Here is a 21401-nt window from a genome sequence, read left to right as displayed (position 1 = left end):
GGTGGATCCAAGCCCGTTGAGGAGCATTCCCATCACTCCCCTCTCCTCTTGTCTTTCATCTAGTTAATAGCCCTCATCGTCATCTCCACCACGGCAAACGTCCCCGCACTGACAGGCATGGCCCTCAGCAGCGTCGGCCCCAAGCCCTTCCAAAACCCCCTCATCCCCTCCTGCCTCCAAACCTGCGCGAAACAATGCCTCATATTCCTATACCTCTGCTGCCCCTGTCCAAACCCGTCGGTCTGCATCTTTGACTTGACGACATCAAACGGGTAACTCCCCAACCACAGCGCCTCCCCGGCAAGCCCACCATACAGCGCCACCTTCCAGCTCGGGATTTCCTTACGGTCGACGCTGTTGCGCTTCGCGTCCGAATTCATGAGCCACTCAAACGACAAGAACCACAGCCCGTACGCCTGCGCTTCTCTGATCAAAGTGACCGCCTGTCCGCGGTAGAGGCCGTGGGTAAACCCCCCCTGGCGGACGAGCTGTCTGACGCAGTCGAGCGGGCCGGAGTAGAGACGTGCCGGGCCGTGGGGTTGGGTTTGCAGGCGGATGCGGACGTGTTCGATGGGACCGGAGAGGACCGAGTTTGCCACTCCGGCGAAGGCGCCGGCGGAATAGTACTGGGAGTATGAGAGTTGGGATTGGGAGGGGGAGGGAGGATTCGAGGTGGCGGCGGGCGTAGTGGAAGGCGCCGAACTGGATTGAGACGCAGGCGCCGATGCCGAGGAGGGGGGTGAGGGTTCCTTTGTAGAAGGCTAGGGGGCCTTCGGTCGTGTAGATTGAGGTTGCGGCGGCGAGGGCGGAGGGGTAGAGGGTGGAGGTTTGGAGGCGGACTTTGACTATGTCGAAGGGTTGGCCTTGAGTAAACAACAACAGGTTAGTACGGGGATGGATAGAAAAAAAGAGTTGTTGAATTATGAAGGGGGGGTTCATTACCGATCAGGACCTGAGCGATTCCACCTGCTGCGCCGGAAAACAGATCTTTGAATGTCTGGGATGCGCCGCCGCTTGAGGGGGCAGGTTCGGGGAGGACGAGGTCTTGGGGGGTTGTTGGGGCGGCCATCTTTATGAAGTCTGAACTTGTTGGAAAAGGAGAAGAAAAGAAAAAAAAGAAGAAGAGGCTCTCTACAACGACAACAACAACAACAACAACGACAACCGTCCGGCCCTGCCAAAATCACAATGGGGGTGTGTTATCTTTCCCAGAAAATAAAAAAGGGCCGGTCTCGGGTTCGTGGCCGTTTATAAGACGTGGTGGTGGGGTGTGGGGTCGTTGTATCTATTCTGTACCTTGGGGTAAACGAACTGTGGAGGACCTGAGTGAGAGAGAGTGTGGGGAACCTGAACTGGCAGGCGAGGACAGGGGGCTGATGGCGTGCTTTGGGGTTTCAATATCGGGGTAGATGCATGACACTGGTTGACGAAGATATGGCTGTTGGTGTTGTCCTGGAGGTAACAGATTGATCAATGAAAGGACAAAATAAAGATCCGAAGCTGGAATGTTTTGGGGAGTGGGATTTCGACATGTTGAAGGGTTCATTGAGGTGGTGGAAATATAAAAGGCAGTCTCGAGCAGGGGACAACGCAGATGTATGCATATATCCGATTTCACGATATCAAGGACTGGCATTCCAGATTTTGAGAGGCGTTCAACGCGAACATTGGCAAGGAGCACGCCATTGGTGGGATAGATATTTTGACTCATCATGTTGGAGTCTTTCAGGACATGTGCCAGATAGACTCAATTCTTTGGCATCTGTTCAACTGCCCAAGTTGTAAGTTGTATTATTAGACAGCTCTTGATTGGGCAATTCAACTCAAGCAACAAAAGATCTTACCCCCCATACATCCAACAACTACCCCTTTTAACAGTATCATAAATAATAATGCATTGTCTTTAGATAAAACAAACCACCCTCCCTTTTGAACCAAGGCAGTGCCAGTTTCCGCTCATGAACAACTCAAAAGTCTTTTTTCAAAACGCCGCTGCCTCTTGCCCTGTCCGCTAACAGAAACAAAATCAAGGTGAGAAGAAAAGCACACAAGAAAAGCCCGATATTGTTCCGACTTGAAAAAAACCTTTCCTGCCTGTCGCTTTCCTGCCCCTCCCTACGAAAAGAAACAGAAAATAAGAATATGATATTACACTTCCCGTTCTCCGAGCCCCATCTTTCCTCGTGGTTATCTATTTCCCATCCATCCATCCATCCATCCATCCATCCATCCATCCATCCATTACATCATTGAGAACGTTCTCTCTCTCTCTTGCTTTCCCCTTTTATACACCACTTCTGGGAACCCATCCATCAAATGCTTTTTTCCATGTGGATAGAGGCATATACTTCTTTCGATTGTTTATACCCTTGGTGAACACTTTCAAGGCATGGCCGGCTTGACAAAGGGCCCCTGAGGTCCGGGGCTCGGGGTTGGAACAACGCCCTGCATCGGGCTGGGAACATGCGGTACGGGCACCGGTGTCTGTGTGCCATTCATGGGAGGTGTCGGACTTGGTTGGTGCATGGCCATCTTGGGCCCTGGTGACGCCCCGTTGTTGCCTATTTGCATCTTGTTGGCGGCTGCCATCTTATGGACGTCCATCTGCCCACCGAGACCAATCCCTGCCAAGCCCACAACTTCGCCTTGAGCAACCTTGCCCATGTGTCCACTCACACGCTGCTCCGCATCCGCTCTGGCGCGAGCTTGCTCCATGACCTGGCGCTGCTGTACCTCGGGCATAACGGTTGCAAAGCCAGTAAGGCTCGAAGACGGTCTGTTGCCCCCTTGCATCATGTTTGGCGAGGCAGGATAAGGCCCGCGATGCTGCACGTTGTTGGGCGGCATCCCAGGAGTACCAGGTCCATAAGGTGGGCGCCCATGGGGTAGTTGCTGATGCTGTTGCGGCGGGGTTGGCGATTGTCCATATGGGTTCTGTTGTGGAATCTGCGGAGAAATAGTCCGCTGCATAGGTCCGCCATTAGCGTAGGCTGGGAAAGGCGCCTGCTGCCCATGTTGTGGCGGGTGCTGCGGGTTATGTGGGTGCTGCGGTGGATGTTGAGCCAGCGGCTGGTGGTGTGGCACCTGCTGATGCTGCGGGTGCTGTTGATGTTGGGGGTGAATCTGCTGATGCTGGGGAAAGCTTTGCTGGTAACCCTGTTGGGGATAACGAGGTGCGCCTTGTTGCCCCATATAGTTAGAATGAGGTGGCGGCGGCGGTTGTGGCATCCGTTGCTGCGTGGGACTGTTGACGTAGGGCTGAGGAACACCAGAATGGCCATAGGGCCCTTGGGCCTTGGCAAGCTGCGGTGCATACATTTGCGGCCCCGGTGCTGGCCTGTACTGGGTAGGGGGCGGTTGGCGGGGTTGGACTTGGTGATGCGGCTGCGGGATCGGGACGGTAGACGGGGCCCGCGGGAACATGTTCTGCTGAGGCCGAACCGGTGTTTGTGGAAAGTGCTGCGCGTTGGCGATGGGACGGGCCGACGGTTGGAACTGACCGGGATATTGGTGGTTGCCATATGTGGCGGAAGAAACGCTCGGGGTCCTGTGCGCCTGGCGCTGGACGGCGTTTGTTGCAGCTTGAGCGGCCTGTCGCGCAAGGCGTGCTGGTTCATCCTCCTCCATGACACCCCTGTAGTCATCTGACCGAACCTCAATCTTGGTGCTGACAGCCAGCTCTTCCAACCTGTCCGAGTTGAGACGAGCGACGGCGTAGGGAGGCAGGCTCTGGATGATCAAGGCAAGCTGTGCCTTGAGCGTTTCATACGTCATCATTTCCTCCTCACTTGGCTGTTGCGAGGCGTTGCCGTTGCGCAGCATATCGCCATTGTTGGGGTCGGCTGAGTACCGGTCTTGACTGGTCGGTACAGTCAGGTTGCGGTTCCGCTGGAAAGAGGATAGTGTTTCAATCATGTCAGTCACCTCGTCGAGAAGGTCCTCCACCTCCTTCTCCCCATCCGACCTCTTTCCGAGTACCTCATCCAAAGTAGGGTCAACAACCACAGAATCCCAATTCTCAATAGCTTCCTTGACCAAATCATCGTCAATCTCGGTTACCAAAGCGGGATCGACAGCATTCTCCTCTTCCTTCTCATCGAACGCCTCCTCGTTCATCTTTTCAAAGTTCCGTCGACCAACCCGCTGCCACCAAATCCGGCTGATGAGGCTCGAAGGCACAATCGCAGCCGAGTCATCTTTACTCGGGGCGAAGCTGGAGAAGGCGCCTCGAAAAAGCGCTTCCATTTCCGACAGTTCCAGCTCAACTGATGAAGGCTTGACTCCTGCCAAGCTCTGGGCTCGTTCGCGCTGCTTGGTTTTGGCGTGAATGGCCGGTGTCGCGTTGCTGTAATCCAGCCAGTGTCCAGTGGAGAGGGGCTGGGAAAAATAAGTGCCAGAACGATACTTGGATTTCTCGGTAAGCTCGGGGTGGTAAAAGGTAAGAACATTGCTCTTAGTGGTGTTCTTGGGCGCCTTTGGTGGTTGCAGAGGTGGCAGGTTTCTTGGGGAAGGGAACAGCTCTCCTAGTGTCAGCGAACGGGCATTCTTGTCGCTGGCCGCACACACGTCTGGGTAAATCTTGGTCGCAGTAACTCCATTGGGCAACTGCCCGTCTCCCAAGGGCTTGACGACTCCATCGGGTGAAGCAGGATGTTGCAGACTGGTAAAAAGTGGCCTTAAATTCGGGGCTTGACCAAACGTCGACAAGACCAAGCTACCCTCAGATCCTGTTTCCTTTTGGCCAGGTCGCACCGCCGGTAAAGATTGGGGCAATTTGGGGTACGACAGCTCTCGTCGGTACAGCTCCAAAGCCGCGGCTTTGAAGGATTTCGTCTGGCTGATGACGTCCCCGTTGGCAGCACCATCTTCAATCTTGAGTTCCTTCACCTGGTCTTCTACCGCCTTGGTGAGATCGCACATCAGGTCGTCGAGAATTCGGTAGGCCCCCTGTGACACCTTGTCGGCAATGGTGGTCGGCTCGTCTTCCTCGGATTTGGCTCTTTTGAGGGAGGGCTCACCGTCGGGGGCGGGAACTTGGAGATGGCGCTTGAGGATGGCTGGAGTGGTCTTGTCGTGGCTGATGGGAATGAGGTCAGTGGTCCAGGGTAGCCAAGGGCAGAGATGCGAAGCAACGGTGCTGTCATGAAGGCACAGCAATTGATACAAGGCAAGAGAGCGCATACCTTTGTAGAACATCAAAAAAGTCGCGAATGAGGGATTGATCATCGTGGCACTTTTGGAGGCCGTTCACCTGGGGCTTGGAATTCTTGTCGTTGTGGTCCTGCTGGTCGTCGTTCGCATCGCGTTTCCGCTTGGTGGAGGAATTAATTGAGTCTGCGGGCGAGTCTGCACGCGACGAAGCTGCGACGCCGTTGACACTCGGCGCGGCGACGTCGGGCGTAGCCATGGTTGGCGGGGAATGAGTAGACCCGTCGAGGTGGTGATGGACCCCCGGGAGGTGGGATGGTTGGCCGTGTGCAAAAAAAAAGGTGGGTGAATTTTTAGCTGCGTGGGTTGCAAGTTGTCGCGCGATTCGCGTGTTCCTGTTCGCGAAAGGGAGAGCAGCAGCAGCACCAAGCGGCAGCAAAGCAAGCAGCTTACTCGGTACCCTCAGCAAGCAGCCTCTTTTGTCGTCTGCACCACGGGCGCGCTCTCAACGGGCCAAATTCATCCAAAACAGGAGCACGGGATGGGGAAAGGGGTGCCCTTTGGATTTCAAGTCAGACTTGGGGCGGCACTCGGCATCCGATGGCTATTTTTTGTCTGTTGCAGGCTGCGAAGGGCTGAGGAGTGATGGCGGAGGGCCGTCGTTCAAACTCAACCCCCGAGGACTGGTTTACGAAAAGCCAGCGCGAGGCTTATCCACACTAGTCCCCTTCCGTCCAGTCTGTGGAGCACTTTTCCCTCAGGTCGGCACGTGACCAGCCACCACCCCTCCCCTCAGCCCCTGCTGCCCAGCACTGCACTCTGCATTTGGCATTTGGCTGCATCTGTCGCAGCATCAGACAGATGGATGACACGGAGCACAGCATAACTACGGAAGTACGGAGCACAGTACACTCCCGAGTAAAGTAAAGTAAAAATAATGCAGTAATATGTTTTACTGGATTGCTATCCCATGATTACTTTACACAAGGAAAACACTACTCTGCGCGCAATTTGTTGCTTTGGACGTGTAAGGTACAGTTTCCATCCGCCGCATTACTGATTGATGATGATGTGTGTTGTGCCAACTCCGGAAACGACAAAAACAGCAAAAATACAAACTGATCAAACCAAAGCCACAACCGCAAAAAAACAAAAACAAAATGAAACCAACTCCGATCCCTGCGCTGTTCATCCCATCCCATCCCATCCCATCCCATCCTGGCATCCTGTCATCACGGTCTCCCGCCCTTCTTCTTCTTTCTCCTGGCCGGGTCGTCGATGGAAAGCGACTTCCGTGGCTTGTACTACTTGGCCTCGGCAAGGCTGACAGTGTTGGCGCCAAGGTCGTAGATAGAGTAGTATCTGCGCAGGAAGGAGTCTCCCAGAATAGCGAGAGGTCCGACCGGCTCGGGCATGTCCATGGGGAAGAAGGACGAGATGCAGCTGCTGCCAGCCTCGAGGACGTAGTCGTAGGGGCCGAGAGTGAAGTTGTAGCCAGCAAGGTTGAACGTGACATCCTTCATCGAGTCACGCTTGGCGCAGTCGACAGTGTACTGACCAGTGTAGCCCTTCTTGGCACCGATCTGAGCGTTCAGCATCTCAGCGAGCTGGCTGGGCAGCGCGATGAGGGAGGTGCCGGTATCGAGGATGATACCGGTGTTCTCGAGATCAGCAGTGTCGTCACCATAGGAGATGGCGTCAAAGTCCACCTCCCAGTAGGCCTTACGTCTGAGGGGAATCGTGATAAGCTTGCCCTTGTACGCGTCCTTGTCGACACCGCCAAATGTAACCTCGGACTCGCCCTCGGTATCTGCAAGCTTGAAAGCAAACACGGGCTCATCAATGAGCTTCTGCTCAATCATCTTGTAGAAGGGGGGCACAATCCCGTTCACCGAGATTCTGTCAAAACCGAGACCCATGATACCATCGAAACGGCCAAAGGCGAAGGCCAGACCAGGCTCGCTGGTGGCCTCGGCGAAATCCTGCTCCTTAATCTTGATGTCGCCAATAGTCATGGTGTCTTGCGACACGTAACCACTGAGCGACCCGGAGCCGTACCGAATCTCAAACGAAGACCCGTTGGCCTTGAAGGTCGAAGACGCAGAGGAGTCATACTTGGAGTGCAGGTAGCAGGCGATAGACCCGCAATCCACCGACGGCACCCAAAGATTAGAACTTCCCGTGTCCAGGACCACCTTAAAAGACTGGGGAGGAGTACCAATAGTAATCTCGGAGAAGTCTGTCGCAGCACGGGTTAGTATGGCGCCATTTGCATCTTATCGCAGAGCGTCATTTGATGGAATGCACATACACTGAGCGTTCATAAAGTTCGAGATGGGAACGGGGTGGATGCCCTTAGGGTCGGCGAGCGAGCCCTGGAAGACAGCATTGGCATGGCTCTGCTGAGGCCGGATGCCCATGTACTTCTGGCCGAGGTGCTTCATCTGAGTCTCGAGAGGGACCGCCTCCTGCACACGATAAGCATTAGCAAACAACTGTCGCAGACATTCCAAAATGGATAAAAACATACCAGCTGCTCAGCAAGAGGGACCTTCTTGAGCTTGAGCTTGTGGGTGCCACCGGCCTGAGCGGCTCCGAGCAGCACAGCTGCGGTAAGAAGAGCGCCCTTCATGTTGGGCAGTCCGATAAGCGGGTTGCGGGAAAAGAGAGACGGTGGTGATAAGAGAGCGTCGGGTCGGTCAGGTGTGGAGGTAGGTTTGTGGGCGATGGTGTTGATGGAAAATGGATGCAGTCAAAAGACTGATGTTAAATGGAAGGGGGGAGGGAGGAGAAAGAGAGTTGGGGCAAGTCAGTTGGAGATGGATGGGGAGAGGTTAACGGTGACGAAGGTTGCTGGGTCTGGGGTGGCCCTGGGGCCTGGGGGTGCTGCTTGGCTGGCCACGCAGCCTTGGCTTGTTGTGGCAGGCGGCAGACAGAGAGGCAGGGTGGCGCTGCTGACGACGGACGGGCCGGTGAGAAATACAGAGTAACCGTATCGGGTATCGTGATACCTCCGCTTGCGTGTGGTCTCCCCTGCCTCATGACGTCTTGGCGCGGGGAAGCAGCGGCCAGGCACAAGATGTATCGTAATTACAGTGGTATTGTACGGCAACCATGGCAACGATTGGGCGGATTGATCACGCAGGTCGTTTGGGAACCTTGGCTGACCGTTTCATCCAACTGTGACTCTCGCTTCCGGGGATTCCATTACCATACAGCCAGCAATAGCCAGCCCATCTGTGCAGAACTGTCCACCCAGTCCGCCTGCCCGACCTGTCCGCCTCATCTAATAGTCGATCCCGTGACCTGTCGAACAGGCTCCCGAGCGCACATCATTCTTTGAAGCCATCAGCCGGTGTGTCGTTGAATGGATTGTTGAATTGATGGATGGCATTCGCCATGGTGAGCCGCGGCAAGAACCTTGATGGCACCCTGGTCTGATTGGCGCTCAATCCACTGAGAGGTCAGCTCGAAGAGTCTGAAAAGCAGGCTTTCTGGTGTAGAGTTTGCGAGTTTGAGGCTTTATGAACAATGAAAATAAAAGATGGGAGTATAAAAATTATCGATAGGCCGCGACGCCCTCTTAAAAGAGAGACTTCACTCCCCTCCTATATCAGATTACAAGCGGGTTATGGCAAGATGACGCGTTATCCATTCCCAGGTTCACCGGTCTAAGTCAGAGACAGCCAATGACTCCCAACTGTTCGGATCGAGATATCGGCACGCAACTCCACCTTGATCCGATTTTCCGGTCCCGATCCCGGGCCAGACTCACGACAGACATTCCAGTGTAGCGACGTCGGGACGGTCGGTCTGTCGGTGCATGCGGTGTGGTGCGTAGATCTCTCTGAAGTGGGTGACCGCATAGTGCGATACCACATCGAATTGGCGTCTGTAGTAGTGTCCAGAATACATACCTACCTACAGTAGTTCCATCGTAAAAGTCCTATAGAGAGATGGCCAAGACTCCCAAGATAACCTCCACCTTCAAACATCAGGAACAGAGGACCGAGATCGCTGTGGAAAAGTGGCCGAATATGACCGATTCGGTCATGGTAGACTTCGATAGATGCATGATGAGCTTGGCATGACACTGGCTGGGTGTTGCAGGTCCGTGAGGTCCCAACCGAAGCCCCTCCAAACGCCCCTGTTGCCCCTCCTTTCCGCTGCAAAGCTCCGCAACTGATGCTCAGTCACGAAGTGGGGGTTCCCAAATTTTTCTTTCCTCCCTCCGATCCCCCCTCCAGACGGCCCCCCGCCAAAGAAAGACAAAGACCCTGTGAATCCTCGTCTCACTCTCAAACTTTTTTCTCTTCTTTTTTCCTCATCACCAAACTCAATTCCTACCATCATCCCCCAAGTTATCCGACTTACACACAAGACACAATGGCCTCCAGCACATACGCCCTCTCCGAGGAGCACAAGCAGGTTCGTAAACAGACTCTATTCCCATGATGAAGACCTCACATACTGACTCACCGCCTCTAGCTCCTCGAGAAGTCCCTCGTGGACTCTGACCCCGAGGTCGCTGAGATCATGGTACGCCTCCGTTGGAATTGAATAGCCTCGATACATGGCCGGAACAGCAGCATTGACCCTTCCTACAGAAGCACGAGATCCAGCGTCAGCGCGAGTCCATCATCCTCATCGCCTCCGAGAACGTCACTTCCCGCGCCGTTTTCGATGCCCTCGGCTCCCCCATGTCCAACAAGTACTCTGAGGGTCTCCCCGGCGCTCGTTACTATGGCGGCAACCAGCACATCGACGAGATCGAGCTTCTCTGCCAGAAGCGTGCCCTTGAGGCCTTCCACCTCGACCCCGCGAAGTGGGGTGTCAACGTTCAGTGCTTGAGCGGCAGCCCTGCCAACCTCCAGGTCTACCAGGCCATCATGCCTCCTCACGGCAGACTCATGGGTCTCGACCTCCCCCACGGTGGCCATCTGAGCCACGGTTACCAGACCCCCCAGCGCAAGTAAGCATTTCTCAGCTTTCCCCGGATCTACATTACCCCACAGAGAGCTAACATGGGCCTCCCTAGGATCTCTGCTGTCTCCACCTACTTCGAGACCATGCCCTACCGTGTCAACCTTGACACTGGCATCATTGACTACGACCAGCTCGAGAAGAACGCTCAGCTCTTCCGCCCCAAGATCCTCGTCGCCGGTACTTCGGCCTACTGCCGCCTCATCGACTACGAGCGCATGCGCAAGATTGCCGACTCGGTTGGTGCCTACCTCGTTGTCGATATTGCCCACATCTCTGGTCTCGTTGCCTCCGGCGTCATCCCCACTCCTTTCGAGTATGCCGATGTCGTCACCACCACCACTCACAAGTCCCTCCGTGGTCCCCGTGGTGCCATGATCTTCTTCCGCAAGGGCGTCCGCTCCGTTGATGCCAAGACTGGCAAGGAAACCCTCTACGACCTCGAGGACAAGATCAACTTCTCCGTCTTCCCCGGGCACCAGGGCGGCCCCCACAACCACACCATCACCGCTCTTGCCGTTGCCCTCAAGCAGGCCGCCTCCCCCGAGTTCAAGGCTTACCAGGAGAAGGTTGTTGCCAACGCCAAGACCCTCGAGAGAGTCTTCAAGGAACAGGGCCACAAGCTCGTCTCTGACGGTACCGACTCCCACATGGTCCTCCTCGACCTCCGCCCCTTCGCTCTTGACGGTGCCCGTGTCGAGGCTCTCCTCGAGCAGATCAACATCACTTGCAACAAGAACGCCGTCCCCGGCGACAAGAGCGCTCTTACCCCTGGTGGTCTCCGTATTGGTACACCCGCTATGACCTCTCGTGGCTTCGGCGAGGCCGACTTCGAGCGCGTCGCCAAGTATATCGACGAGAGCATCAAGCTCTGCAAGGAGGTCCAGGCTGCTCTCCCCAAGGAGGCCAACAAGCTCAAGGATTTCAAGGCCAAGGTTGCCTCTGGCGAGGTTCCCCGCATCAACGAGCTCAAGAAGGAGATCGCTGAGTGGTCCTCCACCTTCCCCCTCCCCGTTGAGGGCTGGAGAGTCGACGCTGGCCTTTAAACGGGTCGGTGTTTTGTTTCAAAAATTATGTGGAAGGGGAATGATATCCGGCGTATAATTTGCCACCTGTTCAACAAAAGGTAGAGGGCGGGGTTTTTTTCTATTTTATGGGTCATGGTTTTTGTTTTGTGTCATAGCATCTAAAAAGTAATGGTGCTTGGGATCACGGAGATATACCTCAACGAATCGGGAAATCTGGGTTGCATGGAAAAAGAGATCAAATGGGAAAGGAAAAAAAGAATTAACAGAGAAAGAAGTCACTTTCTTTTCATGATCACTTGCAAAGAGCATATCTTGGCGGCGTTTTTGCAATGTTGTATGGGAGAGGTGATCTCTTTTTGTTACTGGTCATCAACTTGCCAGGTATTGGGTAACAAGGGGGGTAGGGAAGGAGTATGGGGTGATGATTTTATGTGTCTGAACATGGTGAGTTGGTACGGTATGTGTATGTATGTCGTGCTGGATCAAAGGAGAGGCTGTTCTGGCTGGTTGCTTTTCATCCGCTTCAACGCGGTTGGTTATACCCGGAGGTGAGGAGGGTTACATGCGGATGTGGTCGTTGGGTAGCAGTTGAGAGACGAAATTGAAATACGTCCAAGTATACATGTGTTATGTGACGGTTTCTTGGGTGAAATGTAAGGTTGTGTCGACATGATCAATTTGCAGGGGAAAGCTGGGAGAAGTTGTTTGCAGGATAAAGAGCCATCCTGCTTGTTGACTTGCTAAGTCGCAAGCCAGGAAGGGAAAAGTGAAACCATGAGGACAGTCCCATGGACAATGTCAAGGATGTCAAAAAAGGAACATTTTAACAGGACAGAACCCCTCTCCCTTCATCTTCCAACGCAAGATATTCATCACTCTTTCTTTCATTTGTCACTATCTCAGGCAGACAGCAGCCGATTGAAAATTCCGTAGATATTTCTTCTACACTATTGTTTCTTGATGTGTGAGATAGGTCCCATACCCAAACCACCTATATACCCAAGTAGCCAACCAATATCATGAACCATTACCTACAGTAAACAGCCCGTACATCTATCTGCAATGACTTACAGACACCCAGTTCCATCACACCCCATCCCCCTCCAACGTACAACACAGCATCAACAGAACCCAACAACACCCCAAAACATTAGCAGCAGTGTATAAAGCGTGTATATGTACGTCTCTCTTTCGCTTCGCTAAATAAAAGCCTTGTGCTATACTATGCCACGCAACATGCTATGACTTTACTCCCCCTATCTTCCCCCCAATTTCACCTCTATCCCCGCCTTGATACATCAACCCCTTCCTTCCTCTCTCTTCCAAAAAAAAAGAGAAAATACTACTATAAGAATAACAACAAATGTCGGTCCCGGTCTGAAAAAAAAAGAAAATTACCAAAGAAAGAAAGAGAAGTAAGATACGTTGAAAAAAAAAAAAACCAAAGAAAGATGAAAATGAAGTTTATGACCATAGTCAGTCAACCGCAAAAAAAAAAAAAAAAAAAAAAAAAAACCAACCCCTTTTCCATCTCATCAGTTATACATCCCCTTACCCTTCCCCTCCCAAACACTATCATACAAACACCCCTCACCCTTACCCTCACCCTCACCTAACATCCATACTATCCGGACTCATCATCCCCATCCCACCACCACTCTCCCCTGCTTGTTGCGTCCCACCACCATCCTCCTTCTCAGTCCCGCTCTCCCCGCCCCCAGCCGCCACCGTCGGCAGCGTTATGCTCCCAACACCACCACCACCACCACCACCACCAACCACAACCTTCCTACTCTTATTCGGACTCCCCCCTCCCAACCCACCAACCAAACTCCCCGCATTCTGCCCCGCAGTAACCATTCCCAACCCGCTACTCTCCATCTTCTTCTTCTTCGCCAGCGCAATCTGCTCCTTCGGCGGCCGCTTCTGCGGACTAACAATCTTGCCCGTCGCCCCCAACCTCGGCCTCGGCCTCCGCTGCTTCACAGGCAAGTCCTCGTCCTCCACAAGCGGCGCGTCCCCGTTAGCATGCAGCTTCGCCAAGAAGAAGTTCTTGACCAGCCCGATCTGCTCCTGGATCGAGTCCCTAGTAACCGGCTCCGACGGCGGCAGTGGCTCAAACATGTCCACCGTCCCCACCCCCGCCCCTGCCGTCTGGGTCTGCAGCTGAAACTGGTTCCTCACCCGGGATTGGAGCAGGTGCAGCGGGACAGACAGCATGTCCAGCCCGAGCTCCTTGTCCAGACCGAGAGACTTGAACCCGAAAAAGTCCTCCCCGAGGTCCTCGGCAAAGTCCCCTCCCACAAACTGCTCCGAGCCGTCGTTGAAGGCCCCCGAGCCGTCGGCTCCCGCGTCGTTGAGGGCCGGCCGGAGGAGGTCGGCGAGGTGGGCTTTCATCCTTTCGTGGAGGGTTGACAATTTGCTGCCTAGCTTGCCGACGTCGTCACGGGCGTAGGCTTCGAGCTGCTCAATGTCGTAGCCGTTTTCGTCGAGGGTGTGGAGGATGACTTCTTCGGGGGTGTACCGGCGTTGAAACTTCGTGCCCCTTTCCGCAAAGACACCCGTGGCGGGCTTGAGTTCTGCTTCGCGATAGACGTTGAAGGTTCGGACGAGCTTTTGGAAGTAGTCTCCTGCAATGTCGGTGATGGTGTCGAGGGCAGAAGGTTGGAGCTCCTCGAAGCCGGCGTGGTAGAAGATCTTGGCTACGGAGCGCTGCATGGCTGCGCGGCAGACTTCTCCCGCCATGACCGGGCCCTCGCCGGCGAGGAAGTGGGGCTCGATATCCTGCTCGATGAAGGGTTCGGGATTGTACTTTTGGAATTGGTTTTGGTACATCTATTACTGTTAGCAAGCTATCAAACCCAAAAAGAAAAAAAAAGAAGAAAAAAGAAAGCAAAACGAAAAAAAAAACATACCTGTGTCTGGATCTGCATCTGCTTGATGACGCTGATCTTGGAACACAGCTTCCTCGTCTCCTGCATCTGCCGAATGTTCGCATCAAACTTGTTCGTCAGCTTGCTCACGGGCGAGATGAAGTGCCCCTGAGGAACCAGCTGCAGCATGTCCTCAAACTGGTTGATAACCTGCCCTTCACCATCCTCCACCCACTGGAGCTTCGGATCAATGTCCGGGATGATCGTCTGAGGCTCATAGTACGCAGGTATGTTCTTCACCACATCATCTTCCATCCCCTCCGCCAACGTCTCCGACGCCTTGATCCCATCCTTCGACCCAGCCGCCGAAGCATCAGCCTGATTCGACCCCGGCAAAAGCCCATGCGCTTCCGCCTCCCTCTGCGACTTGAGAAACCGCCTCATCCCAGCCTTGGTCCTCAACAACGCCGGCTCGTCCACATTCAAATGCCCATCCGCAAACAACCGATATCGCTCCTTCGCTATCAACGCCCGGTCCTTCTTCGTGACCTGCTTCCACATCTTGTAATCATCATCCTCAAACGCCTGCTCCGCCGCCTCGCCCAGCGCTTGATTCAGATGAATCCCGTTCAGCGACGGCCCGTCAATATCCATCGCATCAGCATTACTGACACCGGAATGATGCCCGTTCAAGCCGCTGGGCGTGATGGATCCAGCCACCGGCGGCGTCCCAAAGCCGTTGCTGCCGTCAATCTCGGACCCCTCCCTATGCCTCGCTAAAAGTCCATTCAACTGCAGCACCGGCTTCGTCTCCAGGTTTGGGGTATCTTCTTTTTGGTCCGACTGCGCCTTCCGGGACTTGCTCGCCCCCTTTGTTGCTTTGCGACCCCGCGAGGACATGATCGGCTCGTCGTCGCTGTCCTCGTCATCTCCCCCGTTTTGCTTCCTTCTTTCCTCGGCTTCCACCTCCGCCCTTGGCCTGATGACAACATCCGGAATCAGGGGTATTAACTTCTCGGCCTCCTTGCGCATCGAGTTGGCAAGACGCCGGAAAGGGTGGGCCATGTCCTGGTTGTACCGGAGGCAGTTGTCCCAGATCAGGTTCAGGTCCGTGACGAACTCGGTCTTGGACTTGTACTGAAGCTGTTTGAGCTTCTTCGTCATGGTCCCCATGTCCATCGGTTGTCTGATTATGTTGTAGTAATCTGGCGCATCCCTCTTGTTGACGCGGTTCAGAAACGGCGTCGAAAACTCGGTGTGCGCCTTGAGCTCGCTGAGCACCTTGTCCAGTGCCTCGTAGAGCTCCTCCTGTCCTACATTCTCCTCACTCGCCCATTTGCTCCGGTTCTTGCGGACTTCGTTCATGAGCGAGCGCAGCTCGGCATCCGAGGCCCGAACCTGGTCTCTTTTGAGGTCTATCCTGGCGATGAGGTGCTTTAACGTCAGGCTCGAGGCGCCCAGGTTGGCATTGCTGAGCGAGCCGTGGCCGCCCTGGCTCCCCGGCTGACTTGTGCTGTTGTGACCCGTCTTGTCCATCTCGGCCTGCAGCTGTTTTTCTGATTCTTCCAGCTGCTGGTGCTCGAGCATGGCGGTCCGGTCGTTTTCTAGGGTGTAGAATAGCGTGTGAAAGCTGCGCTTGGCAGCCTCCTCCGTCGCGGTGCGCGCATCCTCCAACTCCTTGCGCGCATCCTCTGACGACTTGACTTTTTGTTGCGATCCATCCTCTCTGCTCTGTTTCCCAGGGGATGGCACCGAATGCACTGGGGAGCTCCCCGATTTCGATGGGGATAGCAAAGTCTTGGCAGCAGCGGCGCTAGAGTGTTTAGAAGCAATGCGATTGGCGCCGTCTTGGGATTCCTCGTCATCCTCGTCGTCGTCGCCATCGTCGTCGTCGTCGTCGCCGTAGTCGTCCTCGTCGATGACGCGCTTGGCCCGCTTGCGGGGCGGTTCTTGGATCGGCGCGTGGTCGGTCGCGGCGGGGATCAAAGGCGCGGGTGGGGTCGGGGGACGCGTGAAGGACGCGAGAGCAGCCTGGTCGTAGCCCCCGTCGTCACCAAACAGCCTCTCCAGACGGCGGTTAGCGACTTGAAACTTTTGGGCGAAGAAGGCGCGGCGATGCTCGTCGTCGAGGTCGGACGCCTCAGGCATCAGTGAGGGCGGGTGGTGGCCGCCGCTGGGGGTATTGGTCCGCGGCAGGCCGTCGTCGGCAGCACCACCGTGATAACCGTGGCCTCGTTCGCCGTTGACCTGGCTTGCCGATGGCGGCGGCCAGGCATTCTGGCCATTTGCGATGGACATTGTCCGGTCCGGGGATGCTGGGGGGAGTGCGGTGGCTCGGTCGCCATGCGCCGGATATGCGCTCGTGTTCTGCCGACACCAGGGCAATTCAGGACGTCTTGGTCACATGGGAAGAAGCGTGGGCATCCAGAGAGATGGTCTGCACAGTCTCGGCCCGGTCGGCGATGAGGTGGTTGCGTATTGATGGATTCAGTCGTGGGTGATTTCGGGGCGAGTTGGACGTGAGGTCAAGTTTAGGACAAGGCTTCTGCCGTTTTTGGGAACAAGGGGGGCGCCGCGATTTTGCTGGCTGCAAGCTGCAGTGCTTTTGCCAAAAGGGACTTGGAAGGAGGAGAGGTGATGTTGTCGCGCACTCGACTTTTGAGGTCTTGAGGACTCAAAACTACAGAATATGGCTCAATCCACCTGCCAGAGCCTGCTACAGTCGTTTCGCATTGTGCAATCCCCAATTTCTTGCTTCAGTCAAGCTCCTACACCCCAGGGCCATGTACCCGCCCGCGAGTTTCTGCTGCCCTGTCTTGCCCACCCTGGCTGAGGAAAGGTGAAAGTCACGTGAACCGCTGCTCGGTGCGCCCAACTCCTTGCAGAAACCAGGCCTAGGAGAGCAGTCCGTCGAGTGTGGCAAGGGACAGGTTACTCTGAGATGTCATTTGTATTCATCCAGACGTGATTTCTGTTTTTTGTGTATTCCTGGTCTAACCAAGTCCAGTGCCAGTCCAGCGCTCGACCTGCAGTGAGGCTCTGTCTCTCTGGAATTACAGCACTCTCCCAAGCGGGCAGGGATTCCAGTTCCCAGCGGCAGGCCTGCCACCCCCACCTTTTCCTCCCCCAGAGTTCGGCCCCGTTTTGTCCCGTTACGGCGCCACGTTCAGCCCCTCTCCCCCTAGCCCACTGAAGCTCCAGGCGGGTGCTGCAGGAAGCCGAAACCTGGAACCCAGCAAGCTCACCCATGGGCAGCAGCCAGCCTCAGAAGGTAACAACAGCAGGCAGCTCAAATCTGACATGACCTAAACCAACGACAGACTCACAGCAAGAAAAAAAGAAAAAAACAATGACGACGACGGAAATCACTCCTACTACAGAAAACAGTCAGCCTTCATCTTGGTGATTCATCTCGCGCGCGCCCAACGTCATATCTGTCACAGACAGACCGACAACCTTAGCAAAACAACCCCACGTTCAACCCCCCCCCGAGAAATAGCCAAGCAAACCACACACAACAACAACAACAACAACAATGAGAATACGGCTCCCCTTCGCAGGTAACCATTCCCCATTCCCCATTCCCCTTCTCCCCACCTAACCTTATATATATACACCATCCACTAACATCCCGCCCCTCCCCCCTCCCCCATCAACCAGGCGTCTTCACCCTCCTCCTCCTCCTCTCAGCCTACGCCGGCCTCTCCACCCTCCAACTCTCCCCCTCCCTCCCCCTCAACGACAAAGCCCTCCACTTCCTCACCTTCTTCCTGTTAACCCTCGCCTTCTACTGGGTAATCGACACCACCCGCCGCCGCACCCTCAACCTAACCCTCGCCATCTGCACCGTCGGCGGCGGCATCGGTTCGGAAATTTTGCAAGGCCTTCTCCCCAACGGTCGGGAGTTTGATCCATATGATGTCGTCGCCAATTTAGTCGGTTCGTTGGGGGCGGTGGGGTTGTGTTCGTGGTATCATAAGCGGATGCTGGAAAGAAAACGGCAGAGGAGATATGGTGGCGAGGGTGGTGCTGGGGAGGAGCTGGAGAGGTTGCATGATGGAGAGGAGGAGGATTTGGAGTTGGGGGAGGGGTTGGGGTTGGGCAGGAGTTTTGATGGGCAGCAGGAGCAGGGTGTGACGACTGCTGCTGCTGCTGCTGCTGCGACGGAAGAAAGGGGAAAGAGTTTGGAGGAGGAGGTGGATGATTGGGATGAGAATGAGGTGGACAACTGGGATGATGAGGAGGAGGAAGAGGAGGAGAGTGAGGAGGATATCGGGGGGGCTGCTTCAGGGGCTGGCAGGGTAGGGGTTGTGAACGGGAAGAAGAGAGCAGATTAGGAACCTGGGTGACGACTTGCTGGTTGATGTTCAGGTCTTTGCCAGAAGAAAACAAGATATCACAGAAGCTGCATGGATATTGGAAACCAACAACGATGATTATTGTTTGGGGAAAATGGGGTGGCGTAATTTATTTACTCGTTCATGGTGGTTGTGTTTGTGGGTTTATCGCTCGTTATGCTAGATATGAGGGTGGGTTTGGATGGAAATTGTATGATCTACCTTCGGAATAAGCGAGGGGGGGACGGTCTGATGTTGCTCTCAAGTCAACAGCTGGTGAAGTATGGGTTCAAATTAGCATCTCGTATCAAGCATGCTTTGCAGGTTACCAGAACTAAAAATGAGCAACGTTCTGGCTATGAGGTTACATCCCTTGTCTACATCGACTACTGCATACTTCTGAGAATCTCTTTCTCGATCTATCCAACCATCAAAGCCCCCTCAAAACCCAAAACCCTCCTTGTGAAACCAAACCACCCTCCCCCTCCTCACCCAAACACCCACATACTCCCTCAACTCCCTCGCCATCTCCTCCGGCCCGCACACCACAACCGCCACCTTCTCCTCCTGCCCATGCCTGAACATCTCATCCACCACCCTCCTCAAATCCGGCCTCTGCCGATTATGTAAACTGGTAAACCTCCCCCCCGTCCCACCACCACCGCTCCCGCCGCTGTTACTCCCGCTCCTCCGTCTAAACATCCTGCTCATCTCCGTCCCCTCCGCTCCACTCCCCTCCCCCCCATCCTGCTGTTGCTGATCCCAAACCCCACCCCTCGTCCTCCCCTCCGTCACCCCCGTGACATATATCTGCACATTCTCATCATCCATCAACCCCTCCCTCAGCAGCGCCCACGTCGCATCCCCCGCAGTCCTCACGCTCCAAACCATCTTCACCTTCGCGTTCGGGTTTTCCGCCACGACAGACTTGTACACCGGCACAGTGAACGTAGCCCCTACACCGCCCGCCACGAGCAGCACCCTGTCAAACTGGCCGAAATTCGGAAAGTGCGTCACCGATCCGTACGGCCCCTCGATGTTAAGCGGGATCTTCCCCTCGTTTCTCGCGTCGGGAATCGACAAACTGTTGGCGGATCGAGAAGGAGGTTGCTGCTGCTGCTGCTTAGCCAAAACAGCATAATGTCCCAGCGCAGCCGTCATCGGACCCCCATTGTGCCTCGCAATCATCGTCACCTCGCTCTCCTGCTCCCCCACGCTCGCGACAGTAAAAGGGTTGAACAGAAACTCAAACAGCAGGTGCGATATGCTCGTCGGGTCTTGGAAAGTCGCTCTTGCTGCTGCGGGGATGGAGAGGTAGATGTGGCTCCCCGGGCTGCCCCTGAACCGATTGATCTTGACGTGAGGGATCGCAGCGCTGAGTTTGACGAGGTTCGTGCCTGGGATGGACTCAAACTTTGCGTGGCCAGTCACCGTGTCCATTTTTCTCGAGATCAGATCGACAAAAAAGACGAGCAGGGCCTGGATCATGTATGACCTTGCCGGGGCGGCGTGGAAGAGGACGAGGAAGGGGATGGAGATGGCGAGGAGGAGGTGGGTGATGAAGAAGAGGCGGTAGGAGAAGCGGCGGACGGGGCGGAGGGCGGTGGTGAGCATGAGGTTGAGGGAAAAGAAGGCGACGACGCCGGCGAGGACGAGGGGGACGCCGAGGCGGTAGAGGCGGTTGTTTTGGATGTAGAAGTTCAGGTAGAGGGCCGCGTGGATGAACAAGAGGGTGGTGGTTACCCGGGCCGAGACGCGGTGCCAGCGGTTGACTTGTTCGTGGGAGGATTTGAGGAGGTAGGAGAAGGGGTTGAGGGACTTGAGGGAGAGGAGGTATTGGAGGGGGTACTGGGAGACGGCGACGATGCCGAAGCGTTTGGTTAGATGGAGGTAGTCTGTCATGACTGTTAGCATCTCACTTTACATGGATGTAGAGACACAACTCGCCCTCTCCCGTATCCTTGATTGAGAGCACCGCCAGCCAAAGAAACCACACGACCCCAACAATCCATTCTATCAATCGTTAGCTTTCACCCTTGTACCTACACCTCCTGAAAACAAAAAAGAAAAAAAAAACAAAAAACTCACGATCCCTCTGCCCGTAAACATGCCCCGCCGCAACCACATCCTCCCCCAACCACCACCGCAACCGCCTCTTCCTCATGCTCCAAGACCTCACCCCCTCTTCCCTCCTCTTCTTCATCACCGGCGAGCTCGGCACAGCAGCATACTCCCCATTGGCACTCCCATCCACCCTCTCCTTCACAACCCACTTCGTCAGCCTATACAGCAAGATCAACACCACCGGCAGCAAATCCGAAAGCTGAGCCGCAAGGCCGTAGTTGTCCAGCGCCCGGCGCCGTGCCTGCTTTTCGGCTTCGGTCAGGCCTTCGATGAAGCGGTAGTTGAACAGTCCCATTTTGTCCAAGTTTTCTCAGTGGTTATTTGCCATTCCCCGAGGCTTCCGTCAAGGCAGATCCGGTGGTGTATGTATGTATGTATGTATGTAAACAGCGAGTGAGGCTGGACCTCGGAAAGTTGAAACAACAACACGAGTAATGACCGAAGGAAGGTTCAGCTTCAGCCAGCTGCTCTCCTCAACAAAAACATGGAACCGCGGCCAGACCAACACAAAAAGCTATTACCATTCCTGGACACTCCACGCAAGCCACGTTTTGACACCAGGCCCGCCGAGCGAGTGGGGTGGGGCGTTCGTCGGGATATTTTGGAGATCGTGGGAAACTGTGGGGGCAGCAGAGCAAAGCTGTCAAATTGTATCAACAGGGGTCATACCACGTTGGGGGTTAGGGTTGTGTGCTTCACTCCCCCCCCCGCCAGTTATTCTGTGGAAGGTGACCGGCGGTGGTTTGGGCCCTTTCGCGGGTGCCATTCCACATGTTCCAGCAGTCTCGTTACCCAAAACAACTTGACCACCTGGCTAGTTGGTGCGAGAAGGGTATTGAGGTGGCTGCTGGTGAAAGTTGCTTGGCTGGAGTAATATGTAAACTGTGGTTCCTTCGGGGGTGGTTGAT

At 55.0% G+C, this 21401-nt stretch overlaps 7 protein-coding genes across 7 annotated transcripts; 2 read left to right on the top strand and 5 right to left on the bottom strand.

Moving 5' to 3' along the window:
- Positions 1-59: 59 nt before the first annotated feature.
- On the bottom strand, positions 60-1069 carry YMC1 (carrier protein ymc1; the record flags this gene model as incomplete). The annotated part of the gene is made up of 3 exons (XM_062913494.1): positions 60-626; positions 715-863; positions 943-1069. The coding sequence occupies 3 exons, from the start codon at positions 1067-1069 to the stop codon at positions 60-62; spliced, it is 843 nt and encodes a 280-aa protein (XP_062764906.1).
- A 1313-nt stretch (positions 1070-2382) lies between these two features.
- QC763_509010 (uncharacterized protein) lies at positions 2383-5846 on the bottom strand (the record flags this gene model as incomplete). Its single annotated transcript, XM_062913493.1, has 2 exons — positions 5184-5846; positions 2383-5077 (listed from the first exon to the last, which is right to left on the bottom strand). The coding sequence occupies exons 1-2, from the start codon at positions 5405-5407 to the stop codon at positions 2383-2385; spliced, it is 2919 nt and encodes a 972-aa protein (XP_062764905.1). The 5' UTR covers positions 5408-5846.
- A 189-nt stretch (positions 5847-6035) lies between these two features.
- APR1 (aspartic proteinase precursor) lies at positions 6036-9121 on the bottom strand. The gene is made up of 3 exons (XM_062913492.1): positions 7679-9121; positions 7460-7616; positions 6036-7387 (listed from the first exon to the last, which is right to left on the bottom strand). The coding sequence occupies exons 1-3, from the start codon at positions 7778-7780 to the stop codon at positions 6453-6455; spliced, it is 1194 nt and encodes a 397-aa protein (XP_062764904.1). The 5' UTR covers positions 7781-9121; the 3' UTR covers positions 6036-6452.
- A 206-nt stretch (positions 9122-9327) lies between these two features.
- SHM2 (Serine hydroxymethyltransferase, cytosolic) lies at positions 9328-11871 on the top strand. Its single transcript, XM_062913491.1, has 4 exons — positions 9328-9576; positions 9637-9687; positions 9756-10120; positions 10187-11871. The coding sequence occupies exons 1-4, from the start codon at positions 9334-9336 to the stop codon at positions 11175-11177; spliced, it is 1650 nt and encodes a 549-aa protein (XP_062764903.1). The 5' UTR covers positions 9328-9333; the 3' UTR covers positions 11178-11871.
- An 896-nt stretch (positions 11872-12767) lies between these two features.
- On the bottom strand, positions 12768-16770 carry SPT7 (Transcriptional activator spt7; the record flags this gene model as incomplete). The annotated part of the gene is made up of 2 exons (XM_062913490.1): positions 14075-16770; positions 12768-13994 (listed from the first exon to the last, which is right to left on the bottom strand). Exons 1-2 carry the CDS (start codon positions 16328-16330, stop codon positions 12768-12770), a joined length of 3483 nt encoding a protein of 1160 aa, XP_062764902.1. The 5' UTR covers positions 16331-16770.
- QC763_508970 (uncharacterized protein) lies at positions 15886-18763 on the top strand. Its single transcript, XM_062913489.1, has 2 exons — positions 15886-17592; positions 17693-18763. The coding sequence occupies exons 1-2, from the start codon at positions 17568-17570 to the stop codon at positions 18367-18369; spliced, it is 702 nt and encodes a 233-aa protein (XP_062764901.1). The 5' UTR covers positions 15886-17567; the 3' UTR covers positions 18370-18763.
- A 47-nt stretch (positions 18764-18810) lies between these two features.
- On the bottom strand, positions 18811-20788 carry QC763_508960 (uncharacterized protein; the record flags this gene model as incomplete). Its single annotated transcript, XM_062913488.1, has 3 exons — positions 18811-20264; positions 20317-20382; positions 20458-20788. The coding sequence occupies 3 exons, from the start codon at positions 20786-20788 to the stop codon at positions 18811-18813; spliced, it is 1851 nt and encodes a 616-aa protein (XP_062764900.1).
- Between the last annotated feature and the right edge of the window lie 613 nt (positions 20789-21401).

The sequence above is a fragment of the Podospora pseudopauciseta genome (assembly GCF_035222475.1).
Source record: "Podospora pseudopauciseta strain CBS 411.78 chromosome 5 map unlocalized CBS411.78m_5, whole genome shotgun sequence".
NCBI classification, from domain to species: Eukaryota; Fungi; Ascomycota; class Sordariomycetes; order Sordariales; family Podosporaceae; genus Podospora; species Podospora pseudopauciseta.
This window is presented reverse-complemented; position numbering and strand designations above follow the sequence as displayed.

Coding starts and splice junctions, on each gene's coding strand:
- APR1 (XM_062913492.1), bottom strand. CDS start 7,780: ATGAAGGGCGCTCTTCTTACCGCAGCTGTGCTGCTCGGAGCCGCTCAG. Junction 7,617..7,678: donor TCCCTCTTGCTGAGCAGCTG/GTATGTTTTTAT, acceptor TATCGTGTGCAG/GAGGCGGTCCCTCTCGAGAC. Junction 7,388..7,459: donor GAACTTTATGAACGCTCAGT/GTATGTGCATTC, acceptor GTGCTGCGACAG/ACTTCTCCGAGATTACTATT.
- SHM2 (XM_062913491.1), top strand. CDS start 9,334: ATGCTCAGTCACGAAGTGGGGGTTCCCAAATTTTTCTTTCCTCCCTCC. Junction 9,577..9,636: donor TCTCCGAGGAGCACAAGCAG/GTTCGTAAACAG, acceptor CACCGCCTCTAG/CTCCTCGAGAAGTCCCTCGT. Junction 10,121..10,186: donor TACCAGACCCCCCAGCGCAA/GTAAGCATTTCT, acceptor GGGCCTCCCTAG/GATCTCTGCTGTCTCCACCT.
- QC763_508970 (XM_062913489.1), top strand. CDS start 17,568: ATGAGAATACGGCTCCCCTTCGCAG. Junction 17,593..17,692: donor AATACGGCTCCCCTTCGCAG/GTAACCATTCCC, acceptor CCCATCAACCAG/GCGTCTTCACCCTCCTCCTC.